The following is a 17,749-nucleotide window of genomic DNA, read 5'->3' as shown; positions in this document are numbered from 1 at the left end:
TGGCATGTGAAGAGATGTATGAGGCGCATCACCATCCCTGAAGATTTATTCAGACAGCAAACATTCAAAAATGACACTGACACACCGAGTTTCTACAGTAATTTATCAGCTCTTTCAGTCATTTTAGTATCAGTGGCTTTAAAAGAAAATGTAGACTCAGGGTTAGTTTTTGGCAAAATTGTAATAATTATAGTATCATATTGAATTTTGGTGTTCTAGAGCCTCATTTTTTCACAGCAGCTATGCTTTGAATTTAAGGGTTGCTTTCCAAAATTTGCCATGCTAACTCTCTCCAGTTTGCTAAATATGATGACGATCAACCAAAAGGCTTTTGGAGTATGTGTGGTATGTGGATCAGACCATATAGAAATAATTGATGCATGTGAGCCAGGCAGGCTTGCCACCGCTGAAGGAACGAGTCCAGTTTCATAGCAGCAGATTCTGAATAAAAATACCAATCCTGTAGATGACATAAACTTCAAAGAGGTTAATTCAGCAGTTAGAGCTGAATTTTTACTATTATTTTTACTCCAGTTCCACTATAAAAGGCTGGAAAGCATCTTTACATTTGCTGCTGCATAGTGGTGCTTTCATATAGCTTGCCAATGATAAATATGATGCATAGCTTGATGTGTGTTCACAGCTCTCTGTGTAAGAGAGAGAGTAGACTGACTCCAGATTGGGATCTTAAAAGAAAAGGAAAGAAAGAGGAAGATCTGTGAGAGTTTACTAGTTTGTTTGGTCCTAAACTGGTCCAGGATTTCTTATTTTGCCAGATAAATATGCCATTTGCTCCCTCTCTTTGATCTTTATAGCATTGCATTTTGTCAAGGTGAGTCAGGCTGTTCTGTGGGGCTCTTTTTGTCCTTGACTCATGCCAGGGGGAAAGTAAGCTATTATATTTAATGTGCTCTGTGCCTCAATTCTGATAATGGTAATAATAACGAGGCCCAGTGTGTCTCTGGGTATTTGTGGCTGTATGTAGGATACCTTTCTACCGGAGCAATGCTTGTTTGTTTGCCCTTTTGGTTTTTTGGTCCGGCATTAACACACAAACCGAGACAGCTTCCTTTCAGTTCCTTTATTACAAATACAACCTCTCTCTGCTCTTCCTGGTTTTACTCCTTTCTGAATTGTTCTCTGTGTCTGTGACCTTTAGGACATCTGATATATTTCTCTTTCATTCTCCATTAGATGCAAGCACCGCTCCAATGATAACATTCTTTCTTTTACCTCCTGTTTGCCCCCACACTCCCTCCTCCATCTCCAATATGGCTAATGTAGATGGCATTAATAATACATGTCACAGTAAAATCTGCTCTTTTATGTCCTTCCATTGCTGACTTGCCAAAGTCAGACTGGACTGAAATTAATGGTTTATGTTTGTTAACTGTAATCTGATTGTCTTTAGCAGCCACTGTGCATTCTGTATGTTACGAGGAGGGAGTTGGTTCTTGGGGACAGACTGTGAATGAATTATTATGCGGTGAATGGGGCACCACTCAATTTTAAGCATTTATTTGTGTTTTTCCTAAAGGGCTGGGAGTGGAGACGTGGGATTTGCGTTATCCAGGATTTAATCAGCATTCAGCTTGGGAAATAATACTGATTAGTGCTTCATCACTTTGATTTACTTCAGCTGAAACAAACATGCAGTGCTGAGCTATTTTTTCCCACATTACCGATTATATATTATTATATTTAATGGGCTTTTATATGGTGGACCAACACAAAGTTGTGCATCATTGTTAAGTGGAGGGAAAATAATCCATGATTTTTCACTATTCACAAACAAATATATAAAAAAGTATGGAAAATACCTGTTAACATCAATTGAGTCATGCTAAGAAAATCTCAATTATATTAAGGTCTGACCTTTAGCTAGGCCCTTCTAATGTTTGAAAGCTTCTCCACACCTACCTCCCAAATCCATGTAGTGTGTTCCTTGGTCCTAATAATGATGCAGTTTGTTCTCTAATGTTCTCTAACAAAACACTGAGCACTTCACATTACAGCTGTAATTATACTGAGGTTAAATTACACACAAGCTAATTCTAATTACTAAGTAGCAGACTTCTGAAGGCTGTTGTTTGGAATTGATCAGATATCCCCTTATTTAAGGGCATGTATCTGTTAAGATGGCTAAATGGAAACAAATGAAACACTTGTTGCAAAACATAAAAAAAATATTATTTTCCTTCTGCTTCACAATTTGCATTACATATTTGCATAAAATCCAAATAAGATACATTGAAATTTGTTGTTGTAACTATGGATGCCCTGATGTGAAAATTTGGGTCCATGTTCACATTCAAGATTAAAACTGTTGTAATGGCCGACAACTGATTTTTAATCCTTTTGACACCTTGAAAGAAAACTACGACACCGCTGACTTCACCACTGCTTCTTTGCTTCAGTTAAATTCCCCCACAATTCTTTGCTATAATCCTTTCCCCTCTGGAAACAAATGGAAACAAGATGGAAGTATAAGCGTATTTCCAGTTTTATTTATCACACAGATACAATATTTTTAAAAAAAAGTCTAATATCTACTGACAGCTGTAACATTACTAAATGTGAAGAACTTCTTCTAAAGAAAGCGGGTGTAGGATTTTTCTGACTCTCCCATCATACTTCTGCTCCATCAGGATAAGACATATTTGAACGCCTAACTTTGAGTGGCCTCCACCAGCGCTCTTGTATTGGTTACATTGATGTCTGATGATTTTCTGTGTGACTCTGTGAATGCCACATGCGTGTTTTTGTCATCCAAGGCCCTGCTAAACACAGCAGAGGCCACAATGTTCTCTAACAGTTGTTTGTCCTCCCTCCTCCTCTTCTGAAATGGACCCGTTTGCAGACGGAGGTAACTCCACGAGGGCTCAGTGTGGCCCCACATCCTTCCACCCACCGCACCCTGCCGTCACTCCTCCACTAGGCATGCTCTGTCCTTCTGTGTGGTGGAGCGTCCCTCTTCTGTCTTTCAAGTCTTTCTCTGAGTGTGTGCATGTTAATAAAGGACTTTCATGCTGTTAATACACACACACACACGCTGACTGGAAAACATCAGGTCAGCTGAGCATCTCTGTGTGTAGGGACTTAAATTAACATGTTTTCTGTTTGAGTCGGGTTTCAGAGATGGTTAATTAAAACTGTGTGTTTGTGCTACAGTCTCTCATGATGTTTCCCCCTGTTTTTTATGTCACCTTCACACTGTGAGTAAAGCCTCTGGTGGATAATGTGTCTCCAACCCGACCTGACCACTCACTAATTGTTTTTCGATGTCGCCCTCACCCATCTGAATGGCTTCACGTGTATGCAGCAGTTGCATGTCTCCTGTCATAATCCATCTGGACGTAATTAACCCTTATGTGCATTGTGACTTTTTTTTCGATATGTACGTGGGGAAAAAAATAACAATGCTTATGTGTCCATTGTGTACTGTACATGCTATCTGTTTCAACTCTGAAACACACCGTCGCTGCAGAATCTGTAAAGTTTGTGCTGTTTGTAACTTTGTTCCCCCTTTTTTTCTGTCCTTACCTGGATGAGCAGAAAATTGCCCAGGAGAGAGAGAAGTTTGCAGATGAGGACAGCATATTTTACACATTAGGAGAATGTGGTCTTATCTCCTTTTCTGACTACATTTTCCTCACTACAGTGCTGTCCAGTAAGTATTTTGCTAATCTGTTCACTTTGCCTGTGGGTGACAAGTTCACAGAGGCTTGCAAAAGTATTCACCAAATGCCATCATTCCACATTTTGCTATGTTCCAACCACAGATTTTCATGTACTTTATTAGAATTTGTGCATAAATTAGGTAATAATTAATTCTGCAGGAGGAAAACGAGGTTCAAATTTAAGTATCTGAAAAGTGACACACTTTTTTAGTCCTTTTTACTTTGATATCCTTACAAAGATTGCGTCTGCCTGCCTCAAGTGATGTGACTAAGAAAATTTTGTGGTCAGATGAGAAGAAAATTGAGTTTTTCAGTCTGTTCATTGTTTATATGTGGGAGAAAAAATAACTGAACACTTCACATTGAAGTCACAATCCCTATGTGAAAGGCTAGTGGTGGCAGCATTGCGCTGTGGGAATACTTTTCTTCAGCAGAAACAAGGAAGTTGCTCAGACATGATGAGAAGTTGGATGGAGCCAGATACAGGACAGTGCTGGAAGAAAACCTGATGCTTCAGATTCACCTCGTCTAGCATATTATATATAAAAAAATGCCCTAGTCAAAGTCCAACCTAAATCCAGTTGAGAATCTTTGGTGATACTTGATAAATGCACTCTATCTAAGCAAACTGAAATGAACTCGTATTCATTCTACACTTTTGAGATTTAAAGTTATTGCATGCGGGGGAATTGATTGCACTGGAGTTTATTTAGGGATGTCAGAGAAAAAGGGGTCTTAAAACAATAAGCATGCCACAGTTCAGATTCCTATTTACAAAAAAGAGTGTAAATCATCTCCTATTCACAATCATGCCCTAATAAAATGTTGCTCAGCCATAAAATCCCAAATAGATTCATTGATGTTTCTGGTTGTAATGGCGCAAAATGTGAAAAGGTTAAAAGGGTGTCAATACTTTTGCAAGCCGCTGCATCTTTTCTGCTTCTATAATGTGGCAGAAGAGACTCGTTATGAAAGCTGACCTTTTCCAGTAAGATCATGTTAGTTTGGTCAGCTCTGTTTGTGTTGTATGACCTCTTCCTCCGTCAGTTTTCCTGTGCGCTCAGCTGGGCAGTTTCTTTAAAATTAGCAGCTGAATTAAAACGAAAACTGAAGTTGCACGATAATGTTTCTTCTCTGAGTATTTCAGCTAATAGTAATAAAAATTTGTCTTCCATCCCTCCTCTTGAAGGTTGTTAAATTTACATTTTTAGTTTAGCTAGTTCATTTATTATAATCTGTTTGTATGAAGAACGTCTCAGGCTGAGTCATTTTTAAGGAGAAATGCGAGGAACCAGACAGGTTGCAATCCATTTTATATTCAAATGTAAACCTATGATGGATGCTTATTGCAAAAATTTGTTCCATCTTAGTCATTCATATTAAATAAATCAAATATGTCCTTTAAATGTGCAGACTTAAATTACATTCAGCTGTTTCATATCTGTAGGTTTTCTGTGCAAAGCAGCCGTTGTCTGCTAAAGGTCAGATTATAAATCACCTTTGCGGGGTCTGCTTAGGGCTCAAATGCATCTAGAATCCCACAGGATCTCTGTTAAGATGCTGAAATCGTTTACCTGGGTGTTCATCTGGGGCTTACGCATTATAGTTCCAATCAGCATCCTGGTAGCTGCAGGTTCATTTTACATGTGGGAATTGGTGACCTGAGAGCCTGCGATGCTGCAGCAACAGCAGTAATGTTAGGAAATGAAAACATTACATGTTTAGAGGATTTGAAGGCAGTCACCTACTGGTTTGAGCATTAAGCCAGTATGGTTTCTTGAATATGTCTTCTGTCGTATAACACTATATGTCTGTAAGGAACAAACATTTTTCTCAGCGTTGTATGTTACAGCAGCGCCACTGCCAGCAGACGGAGAGGTTAATTGTGCTGTTTTTGTTTGGTGCTCAGAGGAATGTTTATTGTCTATATGTTTGACCTGAAGCCCATCCCCAGTGGTGTAATCACACAAGCTGCTCCGTAGTAAATATGTCATTACTTTTTGCTGCTCCTCTCTTCATATTGTGCTGCGCTGATTTAAGAGCGTATCTCTTTGTGTGTCTTCGTGTTCTGCCATGTCCAGCTCCCCAGAGGAACTTTGAGATTGCTTTCAAGATGTTTGACCTGAATGGCGATGGAGAAGTGGACCTGGAGGAATTTGAACAGGTCAGACTGTTAACAGCAGAAGAAATGGGAAACGTTCGAATACTCAGCAAAAATAGTCAAATTTGAACTGTAAAATACTGACATGGAATAGAGTTGGGACTGATCTCCAGTAAAATTAAGTTTGACAAACATAAATGAATAAATTAGAGGAATTATGTGCTTTAAGTCAGAGTCTGTGTCCAGATTTCTGCAAGAACAGCATTCAAGATATTTTTTACAAGGGATGCACAGACATATATTTACTAATTTTATATTTACTAATATATTTATTACATTATCTTTTCAACACCTTGAAAAAAATGAGCCTCTCTGTTTCAGTTTAACTCCTCACAATCCTGCACTGCATCGCTATTACTGTCATGACTAAACAAATACCACATGACCAACTTCCTCCCCTTGTATCAGAACCAAACAGCAACAAGATGGAAATAAATATCGGTTGTTAATATCGGCTTAGTTTTATTTATCAGCCCAATACTGATATGTTGAAAAATGACAAGATCGGACGGATATCAAAGTTAGTTCAGATATATCATGCATCCCTAATTTTTAATATCCATCCTGCTCTAAGCGTTCATTAATGTTTTGCATTAGAAGAAAAGTTGATGTCATGTTGTGTGTTTTGAACAGTACTTAGCATCTTATTCTAGCACAGTTAAGGAAGCTAACACTACTGAAATAGTGTTGTCTGCTTCTGTTTTTTTAGACAGTATAGATTCTTATCACTAAAGAATTTAAGACAAAAATACACCAACTCCTACCCCCAACTGATTCCTCAGTGCGCCTGCAGTCTAGTATCATGTGACATCTTTCGTGTTCAGGTCCAGAGCATCATTCGATCCCAGACCAGCATGGGCATGCGGCACCGTGACCGCTCCACCACAGGAAACACTCTGAAAACGGCCGGCTGCAGCTCTGCTCTCACCACTTATTTCTTTGGAGAGGACCTGAAGGGAAAACTCACTATTGGCAGCTTTCTGGAGTTTCAGAGGAAACTGCAACACGATGTGCTCAAACTAGAGGTAATAAAAAAGGAAATTAAAGGCATAGCTTTGATGTATCAATAAAATTTGCTCCAGGTTTTTCTTTTTTTATCAGTAACTGCACACCGGCTCCTTGTACAGTAGACACCGACAGTGATGTATAACTGTGATATTTCTGTTGAGCACATCCAGTAAGATTTACTCACCAAACGTTTTTGTACCTGTTGGGGATCTTACAATTTCTCTGAAAAATTTACACATTCAGCTGATCTAGTGCCTTTTTTTAACATCTGCTCATCTGCATCCCAACAAGAACTAGAAATTAAAGTTTCAAACACCAATAACTAAAACCTTTAGTTGTCAGCTGTATATATAAAGACGGATTTCAGTTTTTAGCACTTTATCAATCCCAAGCTGGAATCTCGATCAGGGGTTTGCAAAAAAATACTGTATATATATATATATATATCTATATATATATATATATAAATTTTCGCTTTCAGTCCAGTTAAATGAAACCTGCTTAGAGCCACAAATGTTACCTGACATTTTGAATAAAGATAACTACTATTGAAAATTTTGATCATATAAAGAGCCACCCCTTCATTCTTATTTTTAGGTTTTTAAAAAAAGAAAAATATAAAACTGTAGGTGAAAAGAGGAAGGATACATTTTCTTTTATGAGATGTTCATTTTTATTTTTTTTAAATGTGCAAAAAATGTGCATAATTTCTAGAGTAAAATTACAATAATCTCGCAAGGAATTTTGTCTTCTGATCCGTTTTTACATATCTGGGTCATGAGGCTGAAACTGGTGCTTTTTAAAAATGGTTTAATCATTTTCAAAAACAATGTGTGAGCATTCTGTCATTTTAAAATCTATAATATGTTTTCTTCAATCAAAAAATATCTAGAAATTATGTAAAATGTTTTCATATTAAAATTTTGAATTATAAAGTCTGTTAATTTTTTCCATCTCATATTGATTAGATGGAAATAATGAACTTTAGTTATATCTCAATAGCTGGATCATTTATATGGGTTGTTTACATCAACCTAAAGTAGAACGATATGAACACTGTTTAAGAATTTGTTTACTTATCGCAAGTCATATCGTTATCACCACATTCACTTGAATTTTGTTGGCCTTATGTAGTAAGTGTTTTTTGAAGGGTTGTGAATGTTTTGTGGCTCTAAACAAAGTTTAGTTCAGAGGAATTAGGAAAACTTGTTCTTTGGATTGTAAATGTTTCAAGCCCCTGATATAGACAAGCAGGAGAATTAATTTAATAGAAGAAAATTAAAGTTTGGGAATATCCAGATCTAAATCGGACTAATTTGAAGAACTGTTGGAACAAAGAGGTGCCAAATATTACCATGTTAAGATCTGACATTCTGACAGGATTTATTAAAGAAGAATGAATGCTGAGATTGAATCAAAGGGTTCAATAAAGGTTTTAATGTTTAAGCAGCAAAGCACCAAAGAAAACCAGTGTGTTTGCCTAGCAGCACTGTAGTTAGAGCAATAACAGGCAATCAGTGTTGGCCATGCATGCATACTGTCAACATTTCGAGCACCCAGGCTGATGAACAAATAGCGAGTAAAATTACAAACACGAGACTGACGTGTTTCCAATAGATTCAGACATAGTTTTCTCAACCCTGGTAGACTGGTTTTGTTTGGGGATTAAATTAATTGGCTGGCTTCAGTATTCAAAGCTTTCAGTCCATGTCGGGTTTTCTGTTGATTGGCAGTTTCCCAAAACGTCAACATAATAATAAGAGACGAGGAAGAGGAACACAAACTATGTGACATTTTCTGTACACAATATCATAGTGCTGAAACAATCAGTGGGATTAATCGAGATGAATCAATTATTGAAATAATGATAGTTTTAGCTTCACCTGCATATTTCTTTTCAGACAAAAAGGAAAATCTTCTTATGAAACTTGCTTTTTTAAGCTCATATTTCATTAGCATATTTAATTGAATCAAATTTCTTATTTTCTTGGTTTGTTGCTGTCATTTTTATCAAAACAGGTCTCTCTTGTAAATGAAACAACTTGTACAAATAAAGGTCACATAAAAATATTCACTGGGAGGACTGTATTATCTGAATTATTATTTTTTTGCATTTTAATGTATTTCTAATATTATATTAAAAAAAAAGGTTAAGAGAGTAAATGAAAAATCAGTAGAATGTGCCAGCTTGTTTGATTAATAATTGATAAAATAATCATTAATTGAAACCCTAAAATACTGAGAATTTCTGACCTGATTGTTTTACTAAATAAACTAAAATCACAGAAGGACAACATTTTCTCTATAGAGATATTCTACCAGGATACTTTTAATAATGACCAGGTTTCTGGTCTCTTTTACTTTAAGGAAGCTTTTCTGGCTACATGCAGAAAAGCATGTAGCCAGAACATACATATGTACATACAAAGCATGTACATACACAGCAGCTTAATAATGCCCGAAGTGCAGCAAATTTCCAGAGGTCATCACATCCAGAGGGAAACATGTCAGAGAGCATTTATGCTGTCAAACAACATCAAATCTTGCTCGGCTCCACCAAAACCCACTGTTGTTTAGTCATCCAGTGAAACATGGTTATCATAAAGCACATTCAGCTTTAATGTCTCTAAACAAGATTCAGCTTGAAGCCTGACTCCAGTATTTACTGTTCCCCATCCTCCCCCACGCTATCCTGCTCATAGTAATCTGTCAGTCCCTCTGGGGAACGCTCACTTCCTATCTGTCTGTCTCCACAGTTTGAGAGGAACGACCCGGTGGACGGCAGGATCACGGAGAGGCAGTTTGGAGGGATGCTGCTGGCGTACAGCGGCGTCCAGTCACGGAAACTCAAGCAGATGCAGAAGGGCTTGAAGAAGATGTTTAAGGATGCACAGGTGGAGCCATCTTTTTGTTTATCTGCAGTCAGAGATAATCAGGTTTACTGTATTGTACATGAATCTCATAATTTCACCAAATCCATGAACTGAAAACTACCACACAACATCAACGTCACCATCCACATTAAAGCAAGCTTCACATCGCCATGGTTAGGAAAAACAAGTTCCTGCTTCAAAAGGAATACCTTCAAGCTTCACTCAAATAATCAGCTGCCCACATTTAGACAAGACAAAATAGTTCACAGAAAAAACGATTAACAGTCAAGACAAAAAACTGAATCTGAGTCTGTGTGTATTATTGTGGCACAGGCATTAGAGAAAACCAACTATAAATTCAAACTCAAGTTTCTTCTAGAATTTTTCACCCAACAAGGCTGTTCAGAAGCGTCAGCCAAAATTGATGATGCATGTCTGCAAATGTCTCACCTGAACTCTCCTGGATATAACAATATTTAACAAAGAAACGTTAAGAATCTTCTGGTCAGCCGTGTTTGTGAACGGCAAGGTAAAAAGTAAGGCATCGATAAGAAATGATAACACTTTCTATTCCAGTCATCATACACTTGGTCAACACTGTTTATCTATGATCAAAGAAAGAGCTGTCATTGCGTAGAAAAAGCCAACATTTCATCCATCTTTGAGCTTCTCTGGGATCTCAGTCTCCACAGACTCAAACCGTTTCAGACTTTGTTCGGCTTCTTTAATATTTCTCTTTCAGTCGCTTTCTTTTAGTTTGATTTAAGTTGATGCTCCAGAAAGGAGGCTGTAACTTTTTTTTACCAGCGCCAACTTTCTTTCACCGCTCCCAGACACATTGCTTTAAGCACTAAAAACAGGAAAGAACAGATGAAAATTAAAACTGATTTGTGTCTTCTGTTTTGTATTTGCTTTCATACTAGCTCCTCTGTAGTCTAATGAGCTCATCAGTCATCTTAGTGAAATTGTGTCTGTGCGTTTTACATCCTGGCAAACATCACACTTTCATTTTACATGTCTAAAATTTAATCTTAGTGAAATTGTGTCTGTGCGTTTAACATCCTGGAAGTGTAACGCTGTGAGCACAAAATGAAAGTTTTGCAGGTTTAGAAACTAAACCTGGCAAACATCACAGTGAAATATTGAAAACCACATGCCAGAGAGGGGCATGATGAGGCATGTCTGATGGAGAAGTACAGAAATTATCTTAGAAAAGGGAACAAAAACAAAACAATGTTCTGTATTTTTAGTCTGTCTGAACAAAAACTGCAAGATAAAAGATAAAACATCAAAAACAGAGTAAAATTTGCTGAAACCCTTCAGGGAGTGGCTGTCGAACTTTGGGTCACCATTTCAAATAGTTTTTTTAAGGTTCTGAGCCAAAAGCTTCGAGTGTCTGCTGGAATGCTGGACATGAGAAAATATTTCATTATTGAATCCAACCAAACATCTAAAACCACAACATGAAAAGTAAAATATAGCTGGGATGTAGGGCTGAAACAAGTAATTAGATTAATCCTAATGAATTGATCATTGAAACGATCGTCAAGTAATTTTGTAATTATTTAATTGTTAACTGGAGTATACAGATATAAAAGGTCAATTTGAGGAAAGAACAACATAGTCAGAACAGTAATTAAGCCAAAACTGTACAAAAAATATATACATTTATAGTTAAGATAAAAAAACCTTTTTGTCTGTAAATATGTTCTACCTAGAACTACCTCAAGTGACACAGTCTTATCTTCACCTGGTTGAAAATCTGTAAAAAAAAAAAAAAAAAAAAAAAACAACTCCTGTTGATCAATTTTTGCTATCCAATTATTAATCAGTTAATCCAAAACAAATAACCAACAAATTAGCCCTAAAAGTTATTGATGATAAATTAGAGGTTGATGATAGAAATATTGTTTTAGTTGCAGGTATTTCACTAAAGGAATGCTGTTACTGCAATTTTAGGCAAAAAAAGGAGAATATATTTCCTTATTTAAAAAATAAATTGAATTGTTTATTTGCATCTTTTAATGCAATATTGTATATAAAAAAGCTTAAGTGGTTAAATGAGAAATCTGTAGAATGTGTAAATTTTTTAATCAGATTGATCGTCAATTACTAAAATAATTGTTATTTGCAGCCTTTTTAGGATGTAAAGCCAACCACCATGTATGCCCTTTCTCTTCTCTTTCAGATCTATTTCTGGTTCCATACTAGTTCATATTCAGTGCAATGAGCCCCTCAGTGAGTTCAGTGAAGTTATACAGGGCATGATGAGGCATAACCTGATGGAGAAATTCAGCCATTATCTTAGAAAAAGGTTCATAAACAGAGCAATCACCTGTATTATCAATATTACTGGCCGTAGGAGATCGGTCTCCTTACTGGAGAATTACTTATGTTATGATAAGTCCAAGTTGAACTATGAACCATGAAATGAAAACTGTGCATCACCAAAATAAGCACCATTTCCACAGTGAGACATAAAGGTTGGCAGCATTGTGATGTGGGCTTATTTGCTATATAGCTGAAAAATGGATTTCACTGTGAGCATCCCTGTAGAGTTACCAGACTAGAGTTGCAAAGGCAGCCACAGTATTTCCAGTTTATCTTCAGGCTCTGGTTTCATAATAGTTCCTCTTTAGTGTAATGAGCTCATCAGTCAGTTTAGTGAAGATATGGGAGGCATGATGAGGCATATTTGATAGAGAAGTGCAGCAACTGTCAGAGAAAAAGGACCATAAACAGAGAAGTCATCCAACTCATGAAAAAGATGAATCCTTGTTTTGTCTCCCTCTAAGGAATTAAACATCACACAGCATCACTCCCTGTTTCTCCTCTTTCATCATTTAGCCTCTCTCATCCTGCTGTTTGGCGTTCAGATTTCCAATAACCCATAAAGTAAATATAAAATAAAGAAAACAGAAATATGTTGCCGAAAAGCAGCTGCCTGCTTTTCTTTGCAAATGAACTCCGGAGCAGCAGCTGTCTGGTGGTGATTCTGGGGGTTTGTGTTTGTGTGCATGTGTGTTTAACACAGTCTGTTCTCCTGTCCGTTCGCCGCGTGCTGATCATCCATGTGTGTCTAAAGCTTCTGCCCGCTTCCTCTTGTCATTTGTGTCACCCTGCAGAGCTGTTCTCGGTTACAGTTGCAGATCTTATTGTGACAGTTTGTGGCAGGTTTTCTTCCTTTTTGGCCAGACTAAACTTTTTCCTTCCCTATTTTTTTCTCTCTTTTTCTACACAGGGAATCACTTTTGAGGAGGTGGAGAATTTCTTTACCTTTCTAAAGAACGTGAACGATGTGGACACAGCACTTAGTTTCTACCACATGGCTGGAGCTTCAATAGATAAAGGTACGCCCCCCTCGCTTTAACTGGTCTACTTGTTATGACTTTTTACCCGCTGAGATGTTAGAACCCTGCAAACCAAATCTACTCTCAGCTTGGCTTCGTTCCCACGCCTCACTCAGCTCTTTGTCATTCGTTTCTCTATCCATCTGTTTATCTACCACTTCTCTCTTTAAGACTGCAGCTGTGAGCACATTTAAATCCAGGACCTGCTTCTGCACACATGACAGACGACTTCCTGCAGTACAGGTTACTGATTCCCACCGACACATGGCGGCATCCTCATGGGTCGTTGCACGGTGGAGGGGGGCAGTCCTGAGGCATAAATATGTGGTCTCCCTCAGAAAACACCAGGAGTACTCCTTCTAAGGATGCTTAAAAATTTAAAAGAAATTCATCTCTTGTTGCATTTATTAGTCTCATGCTTAAAAAATAGGTATATATACTTTAATCTGAGCACATTTATTTAGTGGAGAGTGTACACCACTTTACCACAATCTGTATAAAATAGATGAAACTGAAGCATTTTTAAATAGTATTCTTTGATCAAAAATTCAATGTTTCTAGAAAGTTTCATCAACTTAAAAAACAATGACTTCTTGTTTATCTACGGTCTAAACATGACCCGACACAGATGCCCCCATTTTTTCAAAACTTGGAAAAAAGACACAATTTCATATGACGGCATGGCAACAGAGTAGAAAGAGAAGAAGGAAGTTCAAACCTCATTTTTTCCATCAATCAAATGGGAAAAGTTCAAATCCACGACTCAGTTTTTATATCCGGCTTTCTAACCGCATGATCAAAGATTTAAAGAGGAGTGGCAAAAGGAAGTGAGGTGCATTAGCAGTACTTGCTAACAACTGATGGTTTCATCCAGGACATGGAACTGTAGAATATCTTCTCTGCTGCATTGAAATTGAGATGTTAGGTTGTCAGCAACATTCCTCAGACAGAGGCTTCTTCAGATTTGTTGCAAGACTGACTGCTAGGGGAGGTCCTTCCTGCCCACAGCATCACCTTCCACGGCGACTCTGAAGATACTTGGATGATACTAGTTACAACATTTAATTTCTCTTTGGGATAAGTAAAGTATTTTTTAATTGAAGCCTTTATTTTGCAGCAACAGAATTAAGAGAAGAAACCATGACAAAGCAGCTTTTAAATGACTAGCAGTACAGGAAAGGCAGAGAGGAGGAGACTGCACTTGTTACACCCACTTCAGGTTTTCAGATATCTCACTATTAATCATACACGTTCCTCTTGGGTTCACTACTCACTTTGCTTTAACTGGAAACCTTTTTAAAATGCACTGCATCATGAACCTCAATGAAAAAACCTAAAAACCTGTGACCTCTGCCAGAAAACCAGGAATGGGTCATCAGTTGCTCTTTCCGCTGGATAATGATCCAAAACATATGTCCATATTTACATAGGTGGTTCACCGGACACAAAGCTAACCTTTCTCAGTCCCCAGATATAAATCCTGTTAAACTCATGGCAAGCTGAAGAGAGGAGAGCAGCAAAAAGGATTGGAGAGGAATCACCCCTCTCTCTGTTTGCTCCACTTTGGGAAATCTTCAAGAAGAAGCGCTGTCCTGCTGGTATTAGGGTGCAAATATTTATAGCACCAGTAATTTTATTAAACCGTTATTTCCCAAATGTTGGATGCTGAAAGATTTTTTCTTCATCTTTAGCAGAGATTCTAATCAGTGTGAAGGCTAAATTACTCATCACTGATTAGCTTATTTAAATTTCTTAACTTTTTTTATTATTACATGCTAATCAGAACAGTTTGACATCAGCACCTGAGGATCTGCAGCTTTCTAATATGGAAACTGTTTGATGATTCATTGTCTCCTACGTTTATTGTCAGGAGACAATGAATAAACCACCTTATGTTTTCTGTCTGCACATCTATTCACTGATGAAGCAGCAGCAGCAGCTGCGTTAACTCGGTGAGGAGTCTGCCTCGAGGTGCCACAGTTCGGACTCGCATTAACTCACCAACGTCTGTCTGAAACCATCAGCCTGTTGCCAGACATGAGTCTGCACCTTATCTTCTCCCCTCTGTTGTCCACTCTAAAACCGACTCCCTGCTCTTCCCGCCTACAGGAGCTCTCAGATCGTTTGCTGCTTTTCTATATCTTTTTTTTCCCGTTTCTCCTTTTTGCTTTCATCTCTCTAATCTCACTCTCAAATCCAACAATTTCACACTCTTTCCCTGCTCTCTCTCTCCTATGTGGGCGTTAAGTGAGGAACTGCACAATGGCTCTCTGAAAGGTACAAAAGAAGGCCGCTAATGGGCTTCTTGGTGGGATTTGTCTCAGGTTTTGTTTTTTTTTTTTCACCATTTGCTTTGACTTTTTTCCATTATGATGAACCTTTGTCATAATTTTATTTCACTAATTACCTTGACTTGCAGAAATCTTAATTTCATGTGACAGACTAACACAAGCTAGTGCGTCATTGTAATGTGGAAGGAAGATTACAATTTATTATATCTTTCCTTTTCCAAGTACAATGTCATTTACAAAAATGATAAACATGTTTTTATTGTTTTTTAAAAACTAAATACTGCTGTCTCAGTACTTTTCTACCAGCTTTGAAAACTTATAGAATAAAATGTTTGCCCTTTCTTCTTTGCAGTCTTGCTAAAACTCAGTTAGATTGGATGAAAAGCCTCTTTGACCTGCAATTTGTAATTCATTCCTCCATTCTACATTTGATTTTAGGCTTTTACTAGGCCACAGAGTATAATTGGTATAAACTCTCATTTCTGAACTTCCCTGTGATTTCTGAAGAAAAGCATTCCCACAGCATAATGCTGCTACCTGACAGTAATAACTAGCTTAAGCAGATACAACAGAACAAGACAATTTTTTTTATACAATTAGACGATTACTTGTCATAATAATTGATAGACTATTCGATTACTGAAATAGTAATCTACAACAGCCCTAGTGCCACCATAGGTTTCCTCTATCTAATAATTAGGCAACATCAAAAAGGCATTAGGTTTAAAATGATAATATTTAGAAGTATTAGAGTGAAGGTGTACTTTCATTCAAAATATTGAAAATTATGCATATTTTTTCCCACTTTTTTTTATCAGTCGCATAATATTCCAACAAAATTGAAACTACTTTTACAGGGGACCACATGCCAGTTTCTCATCACCTTCTAATCCCAAACACCTTTATCTCCTCACAGCCTCCATCTTTCATTTCTCCCGATACTCCCCGTTCTCAGCCTCTCTCCTGTCTCTCTGCTGAATGGAAAAACCCGGCCTAGTATTGATCCACTGCAGTTGGACATGTGTACACAATGCTCTTCGTGTGAGCTCGCTCAGACCTTTGTTACTGTGAAATCTCTCCCCCTCTCAGTTACCATGAAGCAGGTGGCCCGCACCGTTGCCAAGGTGGAGCTGTCGGATCACGTGTGCGACGTCGTGTTTGCTCTCTTCGACTGTGACGGTAAGCACACGACAGTCTCATTATCGTATCCCTCCACTGGAGATAATTAAACACAGCATATAGTCCCTCTAGATATGAAGAAGCTGAAGTCATCGGAGCATTCACACCCATTGAACTTGTCACATTATAGTCACATTACAGTGTTAGCGTATTTTAACGGGTAGCAGGTATCCAAATCAACCTTGTGTGGAAAAGTAACTGAATTAACTTTGATTAATTTTGGTTCAATTTCACTAGCCACACCCTTTATTATGACCAGACCTGTAGATTCAACAATTATATCCATTTTGATATCATGGAGTAGGCCAAAGGATCTCAAAAAGCAACACCTCATACATCAGTCTGAAGAAATTAACAGATGAGAAACACAGTAATTGACATCTAACAGTCTGGAAATGGGACTCCAGTGGAAGCCTTTATCCACAGAGAAAACATGGAAAAGCAATGAACCTTCCCAGGAGTTGCAGTCTAACAAAATTTCTAGAACAATATCTTCAGCTCTGCAGGGCCTCACTTCCCTCAGTCAAGTTCACTTTTCATGGTTTAACCATAAGAAAGATACTGAAGCAAAATGGCCTCCATGACACTTCCAAGGTAGAAACCAGATCTGACCCAAAGGAACACAATGACCCATCTCTCACTCCCAAAACTCTGGAAAATATCCTCCAGAGAAAAGTGAAACCTTGTTTAGGATTTACATCCTGTTACTGCAGCTGGGATAAAAATATCACAAAAAAAGGTGATCATAACAAGAGTCAAGTACAGTGGAGGTTTGATGATCTGCAGCTGCTCTGCTTCTTTGCGTCTTTGACCGCTTAAAATAACTAATAGAACCGTGAATACTCATCAAATCATAAAGTTTCTAAAAAAAGAGAGAGAGAGAGAGAACATCCAGCCTTTTGGGTGATGCAGTCAGACAATGTTCCAACAAAAGCAAACAAACCAACAGGAGGGTTTTTAAGCAGTCTTAGTCTAAGTCTGGACTTAAATCCAACTGAGATGATGCAGCACAACCTCAAACAGACCGATCGTAGTTGAAACCCTTCAGTATTTTTGAAACAATTTTCTCTAACGAAGGACAAAGTTTCTCCTTTGTGAGATAAGGCTCATTGCCAGGTATCACAAATGCGTGATGGCAGTTTCTGTCACCAAGGGTGATTGATGATAAATATCAGTGTGACAACAAAATGTTAGGAGTGAAGCATCT

At 37.8% G+C, this 17,749-nt stretch overlaps 1 protein-coding gene across 5 annotated transcripts in view; it reads left to right on the top strand.

Annotated features, from left to right (window-relative positions):
* Positions 1 to 17,749, top strand: part of micu1 (mitochondrial calcium uptake 1) — a 42,338-nt gene that overhangs the window by 23,431 nt on the left and 1,158 nt on the right. For 2 of the 5 annotated variants that reach the window (XM_032553367.1, XM_032553365.1), the window contains 7 exons: positions 2,861 to 2,866; positions 3,556 to 3,670; positions 5,762 to 5,844; positions 6,666 to 6,866; positions 9,606 to 9,743; positions 12,964 to 13,072; positions 16,453 to 16,542. In XM_032553367.1, coding sequence (XP_032409258.1) covers positions 2,861 to 2,866; positions 3,556 to 3,670; positions 5,762 to 5,844; positions 6,666 to 6,866; positions 9,606 to 9,743; positions 12,964 to 13,072; positions 16,453 to 16,542 — 742 coding nt within the window. Of the gene's footprint in view, positions 1 to 2,860; positions 2,867 to 3,555; positions 3,671 to 5,761; positions 5,845 to 6,665; positions 6,867 to 9,605; positions 9,744 to 12,963; positions 13,073 to 13,243; positions 16,071 to 16,452; positions 16,543 to 17,749 lie in introns of those variants that run through there. The other 3 variants (XM_032553368.1, XM_032553366.1, XM_032553369.1) reach the window with 2 other exon arrangements.

The sequence above is a fragment of the Xiphophorus hellerii genome, chromosome 22, assembly GCF_003331165.1.
Source record: "Xiphophorus hellerii strain 12219 chromosome 22, Xiphophorus_hellerii-4.1, whole genome shotgun sequence".
In the NCBI taxonomy this organism is placed as follows: Eukaryota; Metazoa; Chordata; class Actinopteri; order Cyprinodontiformes; family Poeciliidae; genus Xiphophorus; species Xiphophorus hellerii.
The sequence above is the reverse complement of the archived record's forward strand: the minus strand, read 5'-3'. Positions and strand labels throughout refer to the sequence as shown.